Source organism: Puntigrus tetrazona, unplaced genomic scaffold (assembly GCF_018831695.1).
Source record: "Puntigrus tetrazona isolate hp1 unplaced genomic scaffold, ASM1883169v1 S000000396, whole genome shotgun sequence".
NCBI classification, from domain to species: Eukaryota; Metazoa; Chordata; class Actinopteri; order Cypriniformes; family Cyprinidae; genus Puntigrus; species Puntigrus tetrazona.
In genome coordinates, this window is record NW_025048049.1 from 210197 (window position 1) to 232737 (window position 22541).

Consider the following 22541-nt stretch of genomic DNA (forward strand, 5'->3'; position numbering starts at 1 on the left):
TACTGACTAACGACTCGCCTTTAATTCCAGCCGCGACATGCATCGCTCAACTATTAAAGGCCTACAGAGATCCGCCAACTTTAGAAATGAAGGATGTTCTGATACTCCGGCGATTAGTTAGCTAGCGATCGGGGATCACAGCGGTGATTATGGGATACAGAATCTCATCGAAAACCGATGGAATTTGCTGACAACGTCTCCGTTCCCGTAAGACTGGTTATAAAGTCTGGGCTTGATTCGACAAGCATGCTTTTGACCGCAAACGCGACGTTAACACGTGCCAACTTGGAACGACTCTCATTACAATCACCAAAAACATTCATAACTAAAGCGGCGTTCGTACCGAAACTGTGACTGCTGCTGCCTATTTTTATTGTTTTTATTACTGGAAATCAAGTAGCATGACTAAACGCAAGCACTCTGCGTGTACCAGAGAGAGGTTCAGCTTTAGAACTGAAATTTGACAGTCTTTGCTCTAATCTCTACCTCGGTGCAACCAACACTTAGGCCTAATTGGAGGGAAAGTTCATGCACTTAGCTCTCTGAATAATAGATTATAATATGTGGTTGTTACCCTACTGGCTTTCATGAGCAAAATGGATGGCAGCAAGTTATTAGTGGTTTTCGCTAAAGCAAGTACCGTGATTATTATTGCTTATACTTAAGGTAGTAAACTTTTCTGTGCAGCTCACAACTCAGGGTTTGAATAATGGATGCGATTCCACAACAAATGACATGTTGAATCATGAAGCTTCTTGAGGAGAGGCATGCAACTACTTTTCTGAGCGGCCAGACTTATAATGACTACCTGGTAGATGGTAAACAAACAAACAAATAAATAAACAGAATTCAAATGAAATGTGAGAATATAAAACTGAATATGCAGTAAAAATAAATAAATAAATAAAATAATACGATACTAAAAATAAAAAAAACTAAAGAAAACTTTCAAGCACAGAAAAAAACCTAAAGGAAAATAAACAAAAACATGTAAATATTCACATAAAATAATATAAATAAATAATATAATTAAAATTAAAAAAAAAAAAAATATATATATATATATATATATATATATATATATATATATATATATATATATATATACACAAAGCAAAGAAAAGAAAAAAATTATATATATATATATATATATATATATATAAAAGAACGAATACAAACTGTAAATAATGACACAGCAAAAACGGAAAACAAACTATAAAATGGCTACAAGATGAATTAAAAAAAGAAAGGCAAAGAAAACATAAAAAACAATAAAATCTCAAAACTATAAATGAAAATAACACCACAGCTCTTGAAGTAACTGGTGGAGGGACTCGAGCAAAGACTTGGGCCAGAAAACAATCACCCAGTAACCATCCAGAACACCCTAGCAACCGCATAGCAACGTCCTGGCAAGCGCCCACAACCTCCTGGCATCCTGGCAGCGAGTTGTACATTGGCATGCACGTATTCTTCAACAAATGCAAAAAGCCAGTTCTCTTCAAATACCGCTGGAACCTTTTCCTGACACCAAACGTTCACATCGCTCATCCTAAACAATCCCCCCTCGCTCTCAAAACAAAGTTCCACTAATTAGTTGCACATTGAAAGCATTCTGTACGAGAGTGAATGCCCGGTCAGATATTGGTTTTAGCCTCTATGAAAATTCCCCTTTGTCCTGCGCATTTCCAACAGCAACAGCTAAGAGCAGTAAAAGCAGCGGGCATTCATCAGACGGGACAGCTGGCGAGTTCACAGTCGTGGCGCTTTGACACACAGATCAGGAGCAATGCAAACACACACAGCGCAGTCAGCCTTTTCACTTCCCTCACCTTTAACTCCCAGAATTCCTGCGCAGAGAACCGTCCTCCTCCGCGGCGACACGCATTAGGTCTGTGTTTTCAATTAAGAAAGGACACGGAACGGGGTGAAAGCTCACGCGGCCGGCGTCTCAGAAGAGAGGCGAGAGAGAAGATCTAGGAGCAGATCCAGACCCCAAACCACGCGCTGTTGAGCGTCATGGCTTTACAAGAACCCAACACTCATACAAATCATACAAAAGTGTCTTCAAAACAATGAAACATTCAAATAAATGTGAGGATTTTAATAATAAAAGTGTATAATATATATATATATATATATATATATATATATATATATATATATATATATATATATATATATATTAAAGTTTTTAAGATTTAATCTAGGTTAGTAAATCTTGCTATATTACTAATGGTTTTAAAGCTTAACCTGAAAAGCATCAGAAATTATACACAAAAAAATAAAAAATATATATATATATATATATATATATATATATATATATATATATATATATATATATATATATATATATATATATATATTTTTAAATATTGTATAATTTATTTAAATATTTAAATACTGTACATATGTAAAATGTATATATTCATATATTTAATATTGTACATTTAAATATATAAAAGTATTAAAATATATTCATTTAATGTTAATTTACAAATGGATTTTTTTTCCGTTATATACATATGTAAACTAAACAAATATTATATCTAATTATCATTATTAACTACCATTCTAAAAATTTTTTATTAGATTTCACGTACTTAAATTACATACAAATTAGTGCTGTCAAACTATTATTAGTGATTAATCACATCCAAAATAAAAATATTTGTTTACATTATATGTATATATATATATATATATATATATATATATATATATATATATATATATATATATACACACACACATATATGCATGTGTTTGTATTTCTAACAAAAATATGTCATGTTAAGATATTAAATAGCTATATTTACATATCAAATATAAGAAAGAAAAATTTTATTTTATATGTGATTAATCGTGGTTTTGATTTTTAAATATAAATAAAATTAATAAAATGATATATGATATATGTTTACTATAAAAATAAAAAATAATAAAATGTATGCATTTATAAAAATAAATAAAATATAAAATATATTTTTAAAAAAACAACACATTGATATGTAACACGGTTTAAACTATACCAAACTAGCTGCATTTTATTTGCATTCAATAGCTTCTTCCCTGCTGCCCATGACCCCATCTGAACCACGAGTTGAGAAGCACTGCTGCAGATCACGCAGGGTCAGGCCTATTTTCCTGACACGCTCATATTTAGACTCTCTCTTGATGATAAGGGAGGAAAAAACAGAGCTAAAACGGCTCCTCCGAGAGCCTGGATCTCCTTCCAGCCCGATAGGAGCGAGGGAAGAGGGCCGAGAGGCAGTAACCACGGCCTTATCAAGAGAACAGGGCCATCGGTGCCGCACTATCACGGGTGAAAAGCCACATCATACGAAAGTCGGACACACACACACACACACACACACACACACACACAGAGGCATGTCAACAAACAGCGCGTTCGGCTCCAAGTTCTCACCAAGAGCGGGACAAAGCCTCCAAAGAGCCGGGAGAAACGGACACTCAGCTGAATTTCAAAAGGCTTTTTTTCTCCCTCCCCGTTTGATTCTCAAGGACACAAGCTTGGAGAGCGACTTGACAAGTAGTGCTTGAGTTTTTGGATCAGCGGAGACTAAGAGAGACAACTGAAAAGCAGAGCGAGAGAGATAGAGAGAGCATAATAGAGCGAAGGGGGAGGACGGAGGCGCGCGGGATGCATTAGAGCCATTTCATTGAATATGAAAGCAAACCTCCAACAGGCTTTAAAGAACACGGTTCTCTCAAGAGCACTACAATCTGTAACCCAAATACGTCTGCTCGCATTTCGCACGCAAGTACACAAATTAATACGAGCGCGAGCAAACGACAGCTTACTTCGCCACCCAGACTTCCCTGCCGTCACGGACCGAGCGGCGTCGTGTTTTTGACAACTGAACGCCAGCGACAAACATGTGGTAATGATCAGGTGGGGGTGGATGGGTAATTAAATATAGGCACTGGCTATAAAGGCACATCGACGTGCTGCGAGGCCCCATTGATCAGACCCGGGCATATGGCTTTCAGCTTTGTTCCGCTATAAACCAAAGCCCCAGTGTCTGTCTGCTACTTAAAATGAAAACATATTTAACAGGGCCGGCCTAGTCGGCCATCTTTTGTTTTTTCTGCGTGGCTCCCCGAGACAACTTTTGAGGGTTTGGCGCCCGCCGAGCCCTTCCTTGTTTTCTATCTTCTTTCCTGACCTCCACTCTTTGCGACTTCCTGATCTTCACTCGAGTCGTTTCGGGGAACACAAAAACCTTCCAGGACTCTGAAAATTAATAAAGCGCAAAAAAAAAAAAAAATCTCCTTTTGTTTTAGTGATAATGTATCTACCATGAGCTCAGATGCAGGGGGAAATAATGACATAACACCCACAATCCTGACGTAGTGTCCAAATGATACGATTATTACATATTTAATGTTTGAATGACTAACTGATATCCAGAAGAAAAAGCATTCTTAAAGTATTCAAGACGTCAAAAATTCATGCAATCAATACATAAATTAAGTAAAAAATGTTTTTACTATACATTATATTATTTATAATACATTAATTATAATATATTTAATTTATAATTATATGTAACTTACTTATTTCTACTATTACAATAAATTATAACACATTTATAACAAATAATACAAATACATTATTTTATAATATATTTTATGTATTACTTTATGTATTGCAACTAATAATGGCAACAATAATATTAGTTAAAATGAATTAAATTCATACATAATACACAGACACACACACGCCAACATAAATATCAATCATTTATTGAAAATATAATTATTTCTTCAAATAATAAATGCAAGTGTGGGATTATTTTGACATAAATTAAGGATTTAAGGATATATATATATATATATATATATATAAACATATATATATATACATATATATACATATATATATATATATATATATATATATATATATATATATATATATATATATACACACATTACACACTTATATAATACTGTAAAATATATAGATATTATTACTTATTATCCTTTAATCCATTATCCTTTGCATAGGTATAGATACTTTAATAATAGTAATGAAAAACTTGCATTTATTATTTTAAGAAGTTATAAGTAACATATCAAATGCACCTTTATATATAAAATGTTTTTTTTCTCTTTTTTGTTTAAGGACAGATCAAAAAAGGTGTGTCTGAACACATTTAAAACAATTACTGCCATGAATGAGTCTAAAAATAAGTTGATCACAGTCGCTGGAGACCGAGCAAAGGGACGTTTAGATGCTCCCCGAGCGCTTCGGCCTGCATGAAGACCAGAGGTTCTGAACGCATGTGAAGGCCGTTCGCTTCCAGCTGTCCCTGCAGTAAAAGCTGGGGCCAAAACCCCCTCAATCCCTCCACCGACGGGCCACGGCTTCCCACAAGCCTCCTGGGCTCTGGTTTTGTCAGCTGTTCTCAGAACCAGCTGCGAGGGAAACGACTAAAGAGCTCCATAACGCACGAGAGGAGCCGCCTTAAGCAAAGCCGCCCCGAGAGCTCGACGTCGGCCCACAGACACATCAATGCTTTATCATTTCACCAGCTCCGTCTCATCCAAAGGCAGCCAAACATCGCATTTAGAACGGACGCGAAACATGAAAATAACGTTACATTTCACCTCCGGATCGGTTTACTCAATCGCTGGATTTTAAGAGGCGGGATAAGATTTGTAGCGTGGCCGTGATGTATGGTGTTCATTAACAAAAGCAAACACTTAACGGGTTAATCAATGAAGGGGCGGAGCACGAGTATGAGCGGACGGCTGAACAAAACGGAGAGAAAAAGAGAAATCTCCCTCTGAAACGATCCTTCTGAAGGGAAATGATCTCAGACCTTTGCCGAGCACAGATCAGAGGAGAAAACCTCCGCACTCGTGAATGGCATGAATATTCATCAGCCTGCCTCGCGTGAACCTTGCGTGGGACGACGGAGGAAGTGAAACATTATAAAAATCTCAGATTACAACAGAAAAGGGCCATGCGTGCCAGGACAGAAGTCACAACGTTCTCCTTGAGATCATAGAAAGCAGCGCTTATCAAAGTGACTCCTGAAAAAACTGTGTTACATTAGATTAAAGATATCAAAAACCTGCAGGGGTCTACAGTAAAACACAGTAATTTCAATAGAAAATGAATATATTTTATAAAACTCAATATTTAACCAACATTTTCAAGTGCCTTAAAATCTCTCTCTCTCTCTAATATATATATATATATATATATATATATATATAAAATACACAAAACATAATTAAAAATATTATAATATAAAAAATGTCATTTATTGTAGATGCAAAAAACGTTATTGTAAAAATCTTGCTCTCATGCTTTAAAAAAGGCTAATGCATTTTTAACAATGACTATATTTGTGGAAACTGCAGCTATAGCAGATAACAGAAACTTGGAAGAAAAACTATTTCAAATGCAAACACTGGCTGATGGTGATATTAGCTGGAAAGAGCATGTGTTTACAGTTGAGCCTACAGATCTCTGTTTGGAATGAAGTCGTTTAAAGTCAATATTATATCGATCAACACTGACATATACATATTTACACTTTGTCTACACAGCTGACAATTTATTTAAACATTTTAAAAAATTGCCTGAACCAATATGTTATTGTAAAATAACACCAACTGATAAAATTAGCATTAGTGGCTTAAAAAAAAAAATAAACGTAATTTTATAAATTAAATGATTAAGTGTATAAACGATCGGTTACATTTAAAAATGTAACTAAATAATATTCAATTTTTTGTAAATACTAAATACTTAATTTATACTATATCGATATTAAAAAGAGCCACCTCAAAAGCATTAAAAAGCCACATACACGCATTGAAATATAGTGGAATTCACAAAACGCCAAAGCTATTAAAGAAGCACGAGAGCAGGCATGTTAATTACGGCTATCTGTTAGCAATGTGCAGTTGGAGTTAAACCTGTCAGCGGTCTGTCACTTTAAAGTCAACGGCCCAGCGCCATTCGAGAGCCGCCGGTGCTGCTCCACCTGCACAAATGAACACTTGCTGGTGCTCAAGAGACTGGGGGCAGGGCACAAACAGAGCAGCGCGACCCCTGACCTCTTAACTCCAACAGGTGCGCGGGCTGCATAAATAGGCCGAAAAAAAATACAATCCAATTTGAACAAGAATCTGTCACCTTGGCGCACAAGACAGTCACATTCGACCGTCCGTTTAGAGGCCTCCAGCTACTCGGCTGCACTTCCTGTTAACAGAAACTTTTCAAAGAAGTTTGTTCAAAGCTGACTGGAAAGAGTTATTACGACAGAAAAAGATTCTCAATTGGCACCACATGCCGCATCGGCTCACGGACAAAGGAGGTTATAAACAACGTCCGATCCTTCTGGTTCGGTAGAAGAAGAAAGAGCCGCCCGCCACATATGCTCCCACTTGGGCTGATCAAAAAGAGCCAGTTGTCATTTGTTTGTAGAGGTTAATGGCCAAAACCTGAGCTCGGATCCAGCGGGGAGATGGCGCATTCCTGTCTGAGGGGAAAGTGGAAGGTGGACTCGTTCCATCTGGAAAAGCCCTCTCGCATAGCGGGAACGGGACCAGCGTGCAGCTGGAGCCGTTGGGCAGAGTGGCATGGCGACAGGCTGTCACGCCAAGCCCTCATTGTGCCCGCTGGAACACGGCTAAGGAGACGGCTATTGCGGCGCTGCTCATTTTAGCCACATGGCTCATTTTTAAAGCTAACGAGCGCACATGTCCTCGGCCTGCGACATCGACCGACGTTGAAATTCGAGACAAAGCCGGCCCTACAACTGCAGCACAAAGAAGGAATTCTGCTGCCAAGCTCCGCCTCTCCACACCTCCTCCCCCGGACCGAGCGAGCGAGAAAGGGAAATAGAGAGAGAGAGAGAGAGAGAGAGAGAGCCAACCAGCCATGTGCGTGTCAGACCTAATTCCCAGTGTGTGATCAGTGCTGGAGGCACATGCGGCCACTTCCCAGAAGGACGCCGCAGAAACTGACAGCAAACAAAGACGCGCTGCGCCCAGATCGTATCGGTATTGGTGATCTGCTGAGGTGTGTTAGCACAGGCCGCGTTTTAGTGCAAGCGCACTGTCAGAACGTATAAATCGGGTCCGAGGCGTCATTCGGAGCACAACACAAACAGATCCATTATTCTCGGTGTGCGTCGCGGAGACAGCTGAAACCTCTCGAGATCCCCCAGGGTTTTGTCAGCGGCCCGCTTGCGTTTTCTGACCGCAGCTGCAGTCCTGACTGGTGACCACCGTCTATTCACTGTGAACTGCAGTCAGGCCAAAGCCCAAATTAGTTTGTGACCTAGCATAAAACGCTCACATTTGCATATTAGCTTCTTAATGGGTCATGTTATCACAGCCAGTGTTAAAGTGCAATTAAACTTACAATTACTTGGCGAAATTTCCCAAAGTCCACTCATATTTTGAAAGTGACTTCTGCGTGAACAATACGTCGCAACAATATTGACGACAAATTTTTTTCCAACGTTTTGCAAATGTACCTAGGGTGTTTTTTCATTAAATATTTTGAAAGATAATAGACCGACATTATTCACCCATTAAATTCTTTCTTGTGTTGACATACTTCCTATTCAAACAGGAAGTAGCTTATCATAGGGCTCGTTGGTTTACATCATGGACATGAATCATTATTTGCTAAACTAAAAAAAAAATCATTATATATATCATATGTATTTACATATTATATTGTACAATTATATATAAATATATATATATATATATATATATATATGTGTGTGTGTATATATATATATATATATATATATATATATATATATATATATATTTTTTTTTATACCTTAATGAGTATTTAGTATTTATTTTTGTATTATTTTCCAGCATACAGCATAAAAAAATCATTAATAAATGTACTATTTAAAAATCTATCTAAAAATCCTTAAAACAAGATACATTTTCTTCAGAAACAACACTGCATTAGATATTATGAATTATTTCTGTCTGTCTCTTTGGCCAAAATACACTCACATTAAATAGACAATCTCTGGAAAGAAGTCTTAATGTCTTGATGATCAATAATTTTGGACAGAAACACAACGACAAATTTTAAACCCTAGCATACTGGTTTAAACCACAAGACACAAAACTAGTTTTGCCATCGCCAACAATCCAGCCGCCCATAGATCCTCTTCAGCCTTAGAAAATGAACAATTTCTGAGTCTGGGAATGTGAACAGCTTCGAAGAGACGTGAATGCAGCATAAAATGAAACAAAAACAAGGACCCAACGCTTGAGAGAGAAAAAGCCCTTTGCCTTTCATAACTGCTTGCAACAAATCTCCAAAAGTTAATTATGTGAGCATTTCAGCTGTTTCTTCTCCACAGATGCAGGGCGCTGTGACACAATGCCCATTTAAAACTTTAACCTTGTCAGAGACAAACATGCCAAAACCTTAGTAATGCAAACGCCACCCACGCCTGCTGGCAGCCAAGTGTGTGTGTGTGTGTGTGTGTGTGTGTGTGCGCGAGTGGACAATCAGCGCCGGCACAGCTGTGCTCCGCTCAAGAACTTTTTTAAAAGCGTGTCAAAGTCACAGCAGACTTACTGCAAAGGCCTGCCATGCCGGTGCGGCCGCCGTCGCAAAAAAACCGCATGCCGATTTTCCTTAACGTTAAACATATTACCCGTGTTTCTGAGAGAAAACGCTTACTGGGGAGTTCTTAAAGACTTCTGGCCCGGTGTTAAATGATTCCTTATCCAGAAAAACTCGTTTAGAGGATATGAGCCACTCCAAACCACGTTTGAACAGTTACTGACTCACTAGCTGGTTTTATAGGGGTGCCGTGAACTCTTACGAGGTACAAAAGCGGGCTTGTAGCTGAGTCAAACACAAAGAATGACTTGTTCGCTTATCTTACGGCACGTCTCGAACAATTCATTCACTTAACGTCAACTTAATGCGCCGATGGCTTCACCTTTCATCCCAAACACAAAGACTAATCGTTCAGGTTAGGCAAGAGGCTACAAACTAAACAAAGGCTCACGGTGTCTTTTACAAGCAATTTTGCACAATTCCATCTTGTAGGAGTAAGTCAGATTACATGGCCGGCGAACTGACGTGAAAAAAAAAGAATAAATGCGTTTCCCGAGCTTTTGTTTTCTTTCTCCGGGTGTAATTTACAGACTGCTAACCCTTTTGGTTTGGCGCGGGCGATTTGTCACGCCGCACACCGTTTCTGAATCCTATTCCGTTTTGGAGCTTTTCTCGCAGCTCACGGATGGAATTACAATCATTATCGCAGTTCGCAAACAGGCGGTTTCCCCCGGTTTTCAAGGCATTGTCAATACCCACGCTACATTAATGGATGCCGCCCGATTCTCACAGTTCTAAATATGTCGTCTACGGTGGATTCTGCCGCCGGGAGGCTCTCCGCGGAGGAAGTCGGGCCCATCCATTCGTCTCGCTTATGCGCCTATAAATCTCGGACGGTTTTGGGCTCTGCCGGCGAATTGACACACACCCCTGCCTCCCGCGCTCCAGTAAATAAAAATGATAAAGGTCTGTCAATAGTTTGCATACTCCGGCTCGGCAAAGCAAATCGAGCCGCCACAGCGCCGCAGCGTTTCCATTTCCCCCGTCTGATGGGAAAACATGCCACCGCACACACGCCAAAAACAATAAAACCACATCAACTGCCACAGAGAATCATCATCGCATCACGCCTGTGACCCCATTTCATCAGATATTTAAAAAAAAAAAATCGGCCTTAAAGTGGATCCTGAGCCCTAAACACTGAAGAGTCAACATGAATCATGACTCGCAACTCATTTTAGTTCAGCAATCCTGGAAAGTGAGCGAAAGAAAACCTTTAGTGAGCAAAAAGATTTATTTTAAGAATATGCACGACAGCCGGCGTTATTATTATTATTATTATTGTTAACTAAAATTGGTTTTTCGGTCATTTAGCTAAAGAAAAACTAATATATGCATAAAAATCAAATGATAATTTACGCAAACAAAGATTGGGTACAACAACAAACTGGAAGTACTAAAAAACAAGGTACGCAGAAGTATGAAAAACAATTGTCATTTATAAAAATTACGGTGGCATTCAGTCACGTATTTTAATATTAAAATGTGAGGTTAAGTACACAAAAATAATACAGTTAATAATAACATGAAATGATAACATTATCATATTATAATATTATACCTATAATAGCAGCTCTGTATTCGCAGGTTAAAGAGTAAAACAACATTTAGTGACAAAAACCATGATTTTATCCATGAAGAATTGAATGAAAAATGTCTGAAAACTGACATGAAAAATTTAAATAAAGCAAAAATGAAATTAAATAATATATAATTAATAATTGAGAAGCTTAAATGAGTGACTGAACCATTGCAATAAATTTGAATAAATTGCATTAAAGAACCAAAATGAAAAAGTAAAACTTAAACACATCAAAAAATGTAAAAAAATTACAACTTAATTTTTTTATATATTTATGAAAACTACAAAAGAACATGAATAATTCTAAAATAAGAAGGAAGGGAGTGAAAAAGTATGAGTGACTGTTGACGCGGCTAATAAGAAAAGTAGGGAAAGATTACAATAACAAGCGCGTTTTTGTGAATAACCGGTGAATCATTCACAAAACCAGAAACGTGCATTAAGGAAGTAAACGGGGCCCGAATGTGATTCACGCCGAACACGCCGCGACTCCCGGCACACGCTTCTGCCTGCGTTCATCTCGTGCGGCGCGTCACCGGACCCGAGCTTCGTGATGCATTTCAACCTGTTTGACTTCAGGATCTTCTGGTTCTCGCACCCACTGGCGCTCATTTCTCCGCGGGGCGGCTGAAGGGTGAGACCGAGATGGGCGAGGCGTTGGATCAACAACAGCGATTCACACGGGGCACGGAGGGCCTGTGCGAGCATGTGCGGCCCCTGAAGGAGCCTGCGTTTGTTTTGTTTACCTAAAGACGGGCCGTTTGAACGGGAAGGTTAAACTCTCGGCGTCCTGTTCTTCATAGCTCATTAGAGCCGGCGAGCAGACGGAAGGCAAGGGCGGAGGTGTGTGTGTGTGTGTGTGTGTAAGTCTATCCAGCACATGGGTCCCTAAAGGGGGAGCTGCAGCAGGAAATGGTGGATAAGTGGTGACCCGGGTTTGCTTTTGAAACCGATCGTCAGAAGCACAGCTGCTAGCTCTGCTCCGTGGTCAGGTTAACCACGCTTAGACAAAAGAGAAGAAAAACAAGAGAAAAAGGAAATAACAGCCCCTCTGTCACGGCCCGCTTTATATCAGCATCAAACGCGTCTCGCCGGGCTCCTCCTCTACACGCTCACAGCTGAGCTCTTTAAAGAAAAGGAGCGCCTACGAATTAAAATCACGTGATTGTTTCCTCGCCCTCAGACCTGCGTATCTGCATCCTTTGGGGAAGGCTACAGGGGACGTCGAGCAGAATGTTAAAGCTGCTCGTTTCCACACAAGGAAATCGGTACGGAAAGGCGGGCAAAAAAAAGTTTAATTTATCAAATAATCCAGTCACAGTCTAAAACGATGAGCATTGAGCCACTAGAGGGTTTTGAAACCAGTAAACTAAAGCACGGGTTAATTAACCTGCCCAAACGCAATTAATCACAATTAATCTAGTACATGAACAGCGAGCCAAAACAAAGAGTCTGCGTTTCTCGTTTTTGTGCAAATAACAAATGAGCTCAAACTGACCAAAATGAACGAATACGACAGGAGAATTATTGCATTTACACTGATATATGAAGTCTGGGGTCTTACATTCAACTGTTTCATTCTATTGACATTTATCGAAAAAGGCTATTCTATTTTAATATATCTAAAAATGTCATTTATTCCTGTGATGCGACGCTGAATTTGTAGCATCGCTACTCCAGAAGCTTCTTTCGGAATCATTCGCTGCTCAAGAAACATTTCTTGTTATTATCCATGTTTAAAACATGTAATATTTTGTGGAAACTGTGGATTTTATCAATTCTTTGATAAATATTGATGGCAACGGCAATCTTTTTTGACATTAAAAATATCTTTACCGTCGCTTTTGATCAATTTAATGCATCTTTGCTCAATAAAATCACAAAAAAAACTTACTTGACCCCAAAAACGGCAGCATAAAGGATATTTTCATCAAAATGACTGTGATCGTGTCAAACGTCAAAAAGAATACAAGCATGTGCAACAGGTCAGGAAATGTATCTGCATATAGTCAAAGGAACTATTTTATGGTGCTTTTTGTCATTTTTGCAGCTTCAGAACGAGTAAATGGTGACAAAACTTGGTGACGTCGCAAGCACAGAGAGTTTTGGCAATGTAGAATATTTTTTACGCCCCTACACGTCAAAGCCTGCAGCACTTTACCAACCTGCAGGCCTCCGAGCAACCTAAAAACGCAAAATGGTGGCTTTATCAATCTAAAAGTGGCCCGAGCGCTCGAAGCTCTCTTCAAAGACACACAAAGACATTAGTGGCGAACGGCGCACCAATCAAGCAGCGAGCGCCAATCTAAAGCTCCTTATGAGCAATACTTAGCTATTAATGTGAGCTTAAAGGTCTCATTCATCACCGCGCCGTTTCCAGGTCTCAGCTGCGGCCTAGATAATGAAGACCGATTGGAAAAGAAGAGGTTTCGGGACAAACAACCCGCTCGCCGTCCCTCGTAGAAGTCAACATATGGAGCGCGAGAGGCTGCGAGATCCGACCCGGTTTGTGCGTCAGCGCGCTTCGGGGTTTCCGTCCGAATCCAGAGCCGCTGCCAGTGTCTCGCCGGAGCCTGGATTAGGGACAGGACAGGCAATCTGGCTTTTGAGGTAATTCCCTGCGTTCGGGAATACTGGGCCCCGACGTTCGAGCCTTTTTATAGGGCCCGGTGCCGTATGGGCCTGCGGTGAGCCCTGATGTCTTCTGCAAACGCAGGCCAGGAGTACGGGGCCGGGGCGTAGAGGCGCGTAATGGAAAACAAACAGAGCAGAGAGAGTCCTCGGTATCCCTGCCCCCACAAACTCGACTCCTCGCCCCCCTCTTCCTCACCCTCGGTGAAGGTTAATGGTGCTGGAGGAATACAGATCAGCGCAAGATGGATGAAGAGGTGCTGGAAAACTCTCCCGCAGGTCTGGAGTCTAGAGATTAACTAAATATTAACTAACAAAAAAACCCATACAGCTGCGGCCCTAAAAGCAATTAAAGACGCTCGCTCCTCCATCAAACGCCTCCCTATGAAACAAACCAGAGAATGAGCTAATAATATTTAGACTTCCCATGCTCCTTGCCCAAGTGCATGTTGAAGGTTAGTACAGAAAGGCTCTTAAAGGGGAAGTGCTTTTTTTTTTGCCGTGTTCGGTTCCATAACCGTTTCTGCAGGATATGCCTTTTACGTCGTATTAATTTGATCCAAAAAAGCTGTAATATTCCGAAATAGTATTCCCATTTAAAATAGCCATTTGCTGTTTGATTACATTTTAAAATGGAATTTATTCGTGTCACGCAAGGCTGATTTTTTTGGAGCCTTCAGTGTCACGTGATCCTTCAGAAATCATTCTGATTGGGAAACATTTCCTGTCATCCAAGATGAAAACTTAATTTAATGCACATTGAAAAGTACGAATGAGAATAAACAACGATTTGATTAGTCTGCAAAAAAGGCATTTATGCACAAACGTGAAAGAAAAATGAAAAAATATTAGATCCTATTTAGCAAACAAAAATCATGTTACATTACAATATGTTTAATGTTAGTTCATGCAACAGCTAACATGAAATGTGTGTATTTATTAATTATTTACAATTTTTTTTGTTATTTCAATCTGTGTAAATGAATAGTAATGTATAAACAATGTAAAAATACCATAAATATGAAAATGAAACCTATTCATTTTTAGATCGTGACAACTATTTAGCTCCACATGTTAATAAAAATGTTTGTTTATTGTCAGATATCACGATATCCAATAACATACTGAACCGTAATAAGGTCATGTGACAACGTGACATACTACGATTAGAAATGTTTTTACTGCAGGATGCTGCGTAATGTACAGAATACATCATTTGTCTGATTTGAAGACAAAAACCTGAAAAATACAAATGTAAAATTTCATCCTATTTATTCTAAATCTCCAATGTTATGCTTGGTCCAAAAAATCGGAAAGTCCAAAATATTTTCTCTCAGTCTCAGGATTATAGATTCAAAGCCTCTCGAAGACAACTAAAGCATAACCTTTTGATATCGCTGACCACGGCCTCGGGTTCGTGTGCTTGAACTCTCTACTTCAGCTCAATACAGCTCCGGAATCACTGCCACATGAATAAAAATTGATTCTGCACAAATAGCATTGAATTCCATTTGCATTTAAAGCAATGCTGATAAAACACGTCAACAGCTTCTCTCGATACACTGAAAGCGTCGCTTATGCCGTGAATTTGAATGATCGGTCATTATCTTTAAACGAACGCATTGATTCAGCCAGCGGAGGGAAACAATGGCAGGCCGACGAGGGCGAGGTGTCTTCGTTCAGGCCTGAGCTATTTCCACACACACACACACACACACAAAAAAAAAATCCCACGGCGTCTACAACACCTATAGCTTCAGTGTGTTCACAGACGGGCTTTACTGCTGCGTTTCAGCACAGAAACTCTTGAGGATCCATAAGGAGCAGAACGCACTCTAACCCCTCAGATTACTAATAACTGAGTCACATTCAAAAGGTATTCGGCGGCCAGTCAAACTTAATATGACAACACCATATGCACGGATGGAGCCCATATGCATTTGAAACCGAAGAGAATGTTAATGTTCGTTTTTTTCCATTTGCAATTATTTCAAGCTGTGCAAATGAACATTATTGTGTAATAACAAACAAACAAGTAACAACGCAAACTAACGTAAATAGATAACAGTTCATAACACCAAATGCATTAACAATTGTTAACATACAGAACTAACCGATATAAAGAAACGAGCGAACAAATAATTGTCGGTTGCTGTTGCACATTGCATATTAAAATAGCATTACATTCACAATTTTTATACTATTGCAAACTCCACAAATTAGCTTTAACACGTTAATGAAAAAAGTTTGACGAAATACGAAATATTTTTGTTTGTTTGTTTTCAAATATCTCAGTGTTCAACCCAGTGCATTGAATAATGGTGACATATTGAACTAACCAAATACATAATTAATGAATGGGAAAAAGCGTTTATTGTTATGCATATGCATCTTACAGTAAAGAATTAAATGGTGAAAATTAAAAAAAAGTGCTGTTTCAATTAATATTAGGATGCTACAAACAAATTAAGTATTGCAAATTAAACACTACAAATTTAATCATCATGCATTTTGAATATAATTTGAACTTCTTTATTACCCTAATTGTTCTTCGCTATTGACTGCATATGCATTTTAAACAGAAAAACGATTGCAAAGGCGTGCAAGGGAATAATAAAGCAACAGCAATACGTGCTAAACCTCATCTTACATGACACTGAAAAACTATGAACTATGATACACCAACTTGATTTCAAAAACACAAAATGCACACGTTTGCAGTGTTGCAACGCAAATCTTTTTCTTTCCGAAACCCGTTTCAAAAGCCATCATTTGGAACCACGTTTGGCTGTCGGTGGGATCCAAGATAGCCATGCTATTCATTTAAAGAGGGCCCAGGGCCTTGTGACCAAACTCCACCCGTCCGGGGCACTGGATGCCGCTCAAGTATGTAGATGCTGGGAAGCGGAGCACATTCCAGTCAATCATGGTCTGAGACGCAGACGCGAGTGGCTACTGAGTAACAACTTACTTCACGCTACAAAATAATACGGGGAGGAACAGGAAGGTGGCTATTAAATAATGATATAAGGGCAGCCTGCCGTCGCTCTGTGATCCAGTGGAGAGGAAGCTCTGCGAAGTCAAACTCCTTGATCCTCTCCAGATACTTGACCGTGATGCCGCTCTCAAATTGAAGTGCATGCAGATATTACCATACCCAGAAACACTACAATCCTCCAGAACAAGGTCAAACTCTGCAGAAAATCACTGCTGACTGCTTACTGGAGGCGCTTCATTTATCTCACGAATGAGTTTCGGAGTTTTACTACAATCTCTTAAATCTGCGCACGATAATCAACTAAATTAGGGCCTGCGTTTATTGACGTTTCATCATCTGACTGTATGAAATAAATATGAAAATGACGTTTTGATGCTTAAATTCATTAAACATTTGTTACTCTTACAGAAATCCAACCAGAAGCTCGCTGATACTGACCATAAATGTTTTCATTGTGAATTTTAATTGAAAATAAAACACCTAAAATGCAATAAAAATGTACGCCTATTATGATCAAACGAAAATTGCATATTCATTCATTCCTGCATTTCATCATATAATTAATATACATGTATAATACACATTAATAATTCATTCATTTCAGATGCTCATAATAACAACAAACGGGAGGTTCACTAAGCTCATCCGATCCTTACAATAAAAAGAACCACAGATATCGATCACAATTACGTTTTCATCGTGATTTTAACATTATTGAAGTAAAAAAGCACTGAAAACACCTCAGATCGGAAGCTCACCGATATCGTTTTCACTGAAGATTCTGACTTTTACAAGCGTGCCAGAAACATTTCAACCAGTTCACGAGGCCAAACCGTATCCGACAGCATGAGAGCGCTAAAAAGCGAAGCACCGTTTACGCATCTTTTTTTCGTACAATAAAAGCTTCCCTGAAAAGACAGGCGCAAATACGAAGACGCTTCGTTCTGACCAGCTTCACTTAAACGCATCTTTACGCATTACAACTCACGAGAACAAACTTCTCCAGAGAGCAGGAGCCGGTTCAACGCTCCCGTCTTTGCTTTGCCGGACGCTAAGAATCGAATCTGTCCGTCCGAACTAGCAAGCTCTCGACTGCAGGTTTCTAGTTTTTGCCGAAACCGAGTGCTCCGGGCCCTATCGTGGAATGTAACATTCAGGCTAAACTTCACAACGGAGTCGAAACGCGGTTGGTTATGATGTGATATTTCACAGCGCAGCTCTCCATATCTCCAGAACGGGCCGGGTTCCACCAGAATGAATGGCTGGGTGTTTATATGACCGGCGATGCTGGTAATAAAGCGCTGGTAGACGTTTAACCGGAGCGTGTGACGTGCGAAAAAAACTACAGCCTAATATTACGGCAGACCCTGCAGCTGAGAGCGGAGCTTACGCCCTCCACCACAAACTACATCAAAGAGCGCTGTGGGTGGAGCGCTAACTTTCAATACATGGTGCAAATCTGGAGGCTTACTGTCAATCTGACTTCTCAAAGCCACTGCGGAAAAATGTGCCGTTTACGGCAAGGCCCTGCCGTCTGATTTCATGCTAGGCTAAAGTCATATTTAAAAAATATAAAACAATAAGCGGCAGCTGTTTGATGTAAAACAGAACTATACTTTGCCGTTAAGCTAGTTATCTTGCATTTTTTATACAATTTTGAGCAAAAAAATGCATTGAAGAAACTTGTTAGAAACAGTAAGTTCGTTATCTATGACATATTCTATTTTTCTTTTACTGAATGCACTATTTCATCAACTTTTCACGTTATTGTATGCAAATCCATTGGCTCGATTTGTGCGAACGAGTGAAGAAACAGGTGTTAAAAATCATGACTAGTATTACTTATATATAGCACATATGGAGTCGGCCACATTGCATTGCGTATATTAAATACGCTACATTAAAAATACGCACAGTCGCATTTATGCACTGCCACGCCAAGTGTATAACTCAATTAATTAGCGTGTTTCAACACTCGATATCTACCACACTGTAAAAATGGTTCAGCCTTCGAACGCTGTTTGATCCCATGCTACCTTCTTATAACTGTCCGTGAAATTTACCATCAGTTTCTGAGTGAAAATGACAAAAGAAGGGAGAAATCCTGGCCCCTTGCTCCAAAACATCTCGAACGCTCGTTAGGTAGGTGAAAATAAAAAAGCATCAGCGGTTTTACAGACACGTCACGCATCCTATAAAGCATCATAAAGCAATTGCACAGGCACACTGACCTCGAATCTACCAAAGCGGAAGCTGGGTTGCCTTTAAACGCTCAGCAACGCTCCCTTCCACGCGGCATTTCTGACAGGCCCCCCGAAAGCAACAGCCTCATGCAAGATTTAAGTTGTGCATCTTAAATTTTGCACTTGTGTGTATGAATGGCAGAAATGTTAACGCGGGCATAAGGCTTTTCTTTCCGCTGGCTCACACATTACAGCATGTGCGGGGCTTACACGCTCTCACACACACACACACACACCCCCTTCTGGGTTAATAAGGCTGATGGAAATGTGCATCTCCTCTGATGCGAGATCAATAAACAAATCAGTTTATTCTGTCCCGTTATATCATTACGCCGCTATGACACCGTCGTCTTCATCTGATCGATGCACCTCTGGGACCCACATACGGTTCTGCCATTATCATCTACGACGCTAGAATTTCTAAAAACCTCCAGTATTTCCGAGAACACGCCGCAAAACGTCCTGACTCGGGCTATAATAATGGAAAATGACATCACCGGGTCGCTTTGAGATTTAACTGTCAAGTTATTACGCCAACTGAAAGTACTGATATACACCATGCAGACCTGTGATCTTGGGTATCGTTATTACGCATCAAACAGCGCGCCACCGTGCATAGTCGCCGTTAATTCCGATTGATCTTCAACAGCTGAGCGTATCGGCAAACGTATCGCAAGCAAAAGGCAGATTATAAGCTAATAGGATCACCGATCGGCGGCCTAATAAAGTCATGGCGGATGGAAACGCAACACGCGGCTGGAAAGAAGGGGGTTGAACTTGAACCCGGTGACCTTTCCCGGGGTCGGGGCGATCGATACGGCGCGAGTCGCGGCGACAGAACGGGTAATAAATACGTAGCTACTACCGGGTTTGCAACCGCAACCCAGAGCTGTAACGCCATAGTCGCGATAGTCCCGCAGTGTGCTTCAGCCAAAGCGTTCATGAAAACACACGCGCGCACACGCGCACGCGCTTTCCCCGAGATTAGTACCATCTACACATCCTGTAACGCGATAAACATTCCCTGCGTGCGCTAAAAGAGGAGGGCTGCTCGGGTGCCCTTGGTATGTAAATATAGAGCATCGTGGCCAACTGCCAGCCGAGGGACGCCACGGCCATATTTATGAGAAATATATCGCTTTATTGCATCCCCTCCCCCCGCGTATGACAGAAAGGAAAACAAATTCCTGTCCTGAATTCAGCCTCGGCTCGTTCGTCACGGTGAGCTCTACCTATCGGGGCTAATCCGGGTAGCAAGCCCCCCCCCCACGGCCCAGCCTGCGTCGCAAGATTGCATCTTTTATTTATCGCCGCTTGGCTTTATTTTTGCAGAGCATTCCATACCGGGATGCAATCAGCCAAGAAACCCTCCCCGCGCGCGCAGGCTTGTCATTTCCCATCGCCGGAGCTCGGAGTGAGGCGCGCACAAAGGGGAGAAAAAAAGCGGAATCAAAAGCAGAGAGCTCCACGTAGCCTGTTGGAAAAAGGGCAAGAGCCCTTGATCTTCCAAGACAGCCAGTCCGCTCGAGAGGCTCCGGGCAGGGAAGACACGCATGGGCCAGTGTGTGCGCGCTTCCCTGAGAGCACTAACCCGTTTTGGCTGAAGGGTGAGGGCACAGAGCCCAGCTGAGGCACCTCTTCTCTTGCGGGGCTACGGAACGTGGAGGAGGAGGAGGAGGGGGAATGGTCATGCAGAAAATTACCTCCGCCGATTGCATTACAATTCGAATTAAGCAAAGGCACTAATGTGATTAAAACCTTGAATCGTTTCCAAAGGGCGGAGAGCCGCCGGAATCAACTGCGGGGACTTTAAAAAACAAAGGCGGGATAAAGTTGCGAAACGACGACGCCGGAGCGGAATACCGCGTCCGGGGCTACTTTGACAATCTCGAGGCGCGCGCTGACGTCACGTGGGTCAGGAACGCACGCATATCATTAAGGGGACGTTTAAAAAGAAATCGAGGCGCTGCGTCTTTAAATCGCCGTTCCTCCCGCCCCTTTCCCAAATCTTTTCCATTTAACAAGCAGTGAAAGAAAATAAAAAGCCGCTTTTGTCCCCCTCGCTTTCGGAGGGTGACGGGAAGCTGAAAAGACACAAACGAACATGAAAACGGGAACAAAGTGCCAATTTCTATGGGGATGCCTGACGGCTGTTTGATGCGCGCGCGCGCGCTCAATGCGAAAACGGAGCGCTGCTGAAAGCAAGGGTCGGCGTCTTGTTTGCAATAACAACAAATATTCGCGTCCGCTCCTGCTATTTTAGTTGACATGACAGCTCCACATCCAGCAGTTGGTCGACTTACTACGCCAGTCACCCCCCTCCTCCTCCTCCCTCCCCCTCCTCTCTCACGCTTTCGCTTCAGAAAAATAAACAGAGCAGACGAGCTTCGGAAGATGTGACATTTCGGTCGCTTCGAGAAAAAAAAAAGAAAGCCACACACGGTTAGCGTGCCTCCGCGCCGACCGAAGTCGAGCTACGAAACAAGTCCGGGGTGAAAGTCGGGGGAAACGCGCTTTAAACGCTGAATGGCTCGAGCGACGGACGTCGAGCTCCACTTCCGCGCTGGTTATCTCGCGCAGATACAAAAAAAAAAGCGCTACGGTGCGTTCGGAACGTTTCCCGGAACGCTCGGAACGGATCGATAAACCGGAGCGCTTCGGTGTCTAAAAGTGCGAAACGACACGACATCGCCGGCACCCTGTCGAGAGATTTAAACCCGTTGTATTCCTCCCTTTGTTCGCCGTAAATTCAATAGTCCCTTTCATTCGACTCGTGTTCCTCTTTTAAAACGACATTCGAACGCTTTCTCTCGACTGCGTCCGAGCGATGGGGACCGGAATCTGTAGATTTAAACGTTTTCCCAAAGCCTCGGCTTCACGTCCGCACTCACCGACTTGCAATACGTTGTCCACGCAGCCGCTCTCCAGCAATGCGATGCCGCGTCGGAACGGTAACCGCGTCTCGTCTACGTTCTCCCCGCTAGACGCGTTCTCCTCTCCGCCAGTGTTGAACGAGGAATACATGCAGATCTCCCGTTCGCTCCTCGGGAAAGACCAGTACACGATCCGCCTCTGTACGGGCTCCGGGATGCGCTCGAAACGCTCCTCCACCCGTTGGAACGGCCACTTCTCCGCTACTTTCCGCGCTGCAATGTCCAGGAGCGACTCGGGGCTCTGGGTTTTGCTGGATCCCCCTTGGCCAGAACCAGAACCGCCGCATACCGTTCCACCGGCTCGCTGCCCCTGTCTGCACGTCGTACTATACCCGGGTCGGCAGCAGAGCCGTTTAGCTGGGGGCTGCTGAACGCGCTCCGCCATGATCGCACTGCTTTAACGGCAAGGGCGGAAGTCGCCGTACTATATAAACGGGATAAGGAAAGGAAAGGTTGCGACGCGCATCGATTGTTCGCCGTGTAAGGACAGCCT

At 41.4% G+C, this 22541-nt stretch overlaps 1 protein-coding gene across 1 annotated transcript in view; it reads right to left on the reverse strand.

Annotated features, from left to right (window-relative positions):
• zswim6 (zinc finger, SWIM-type containing 6) overlaps positions 1 to 22525 on the reverse strand; it is a 72825-nt gene extending 50300 nt beyond the window's left edge. Inside the window, exon 1 of the mRNA XM_043231596.1 lies at positions 22007 to 22525. Coding sequence (XP_043087531.1) covers positions 22007 to 22433 — 427 coding nt within the window. The 5' untranslated portion in view covers positions 22434 to 22525. The remainder of the gene's footprint in view (positions 1 to 22006) is intronic.
• Positions 22526 to 22541: the final 16 nt, after the last annotated feature.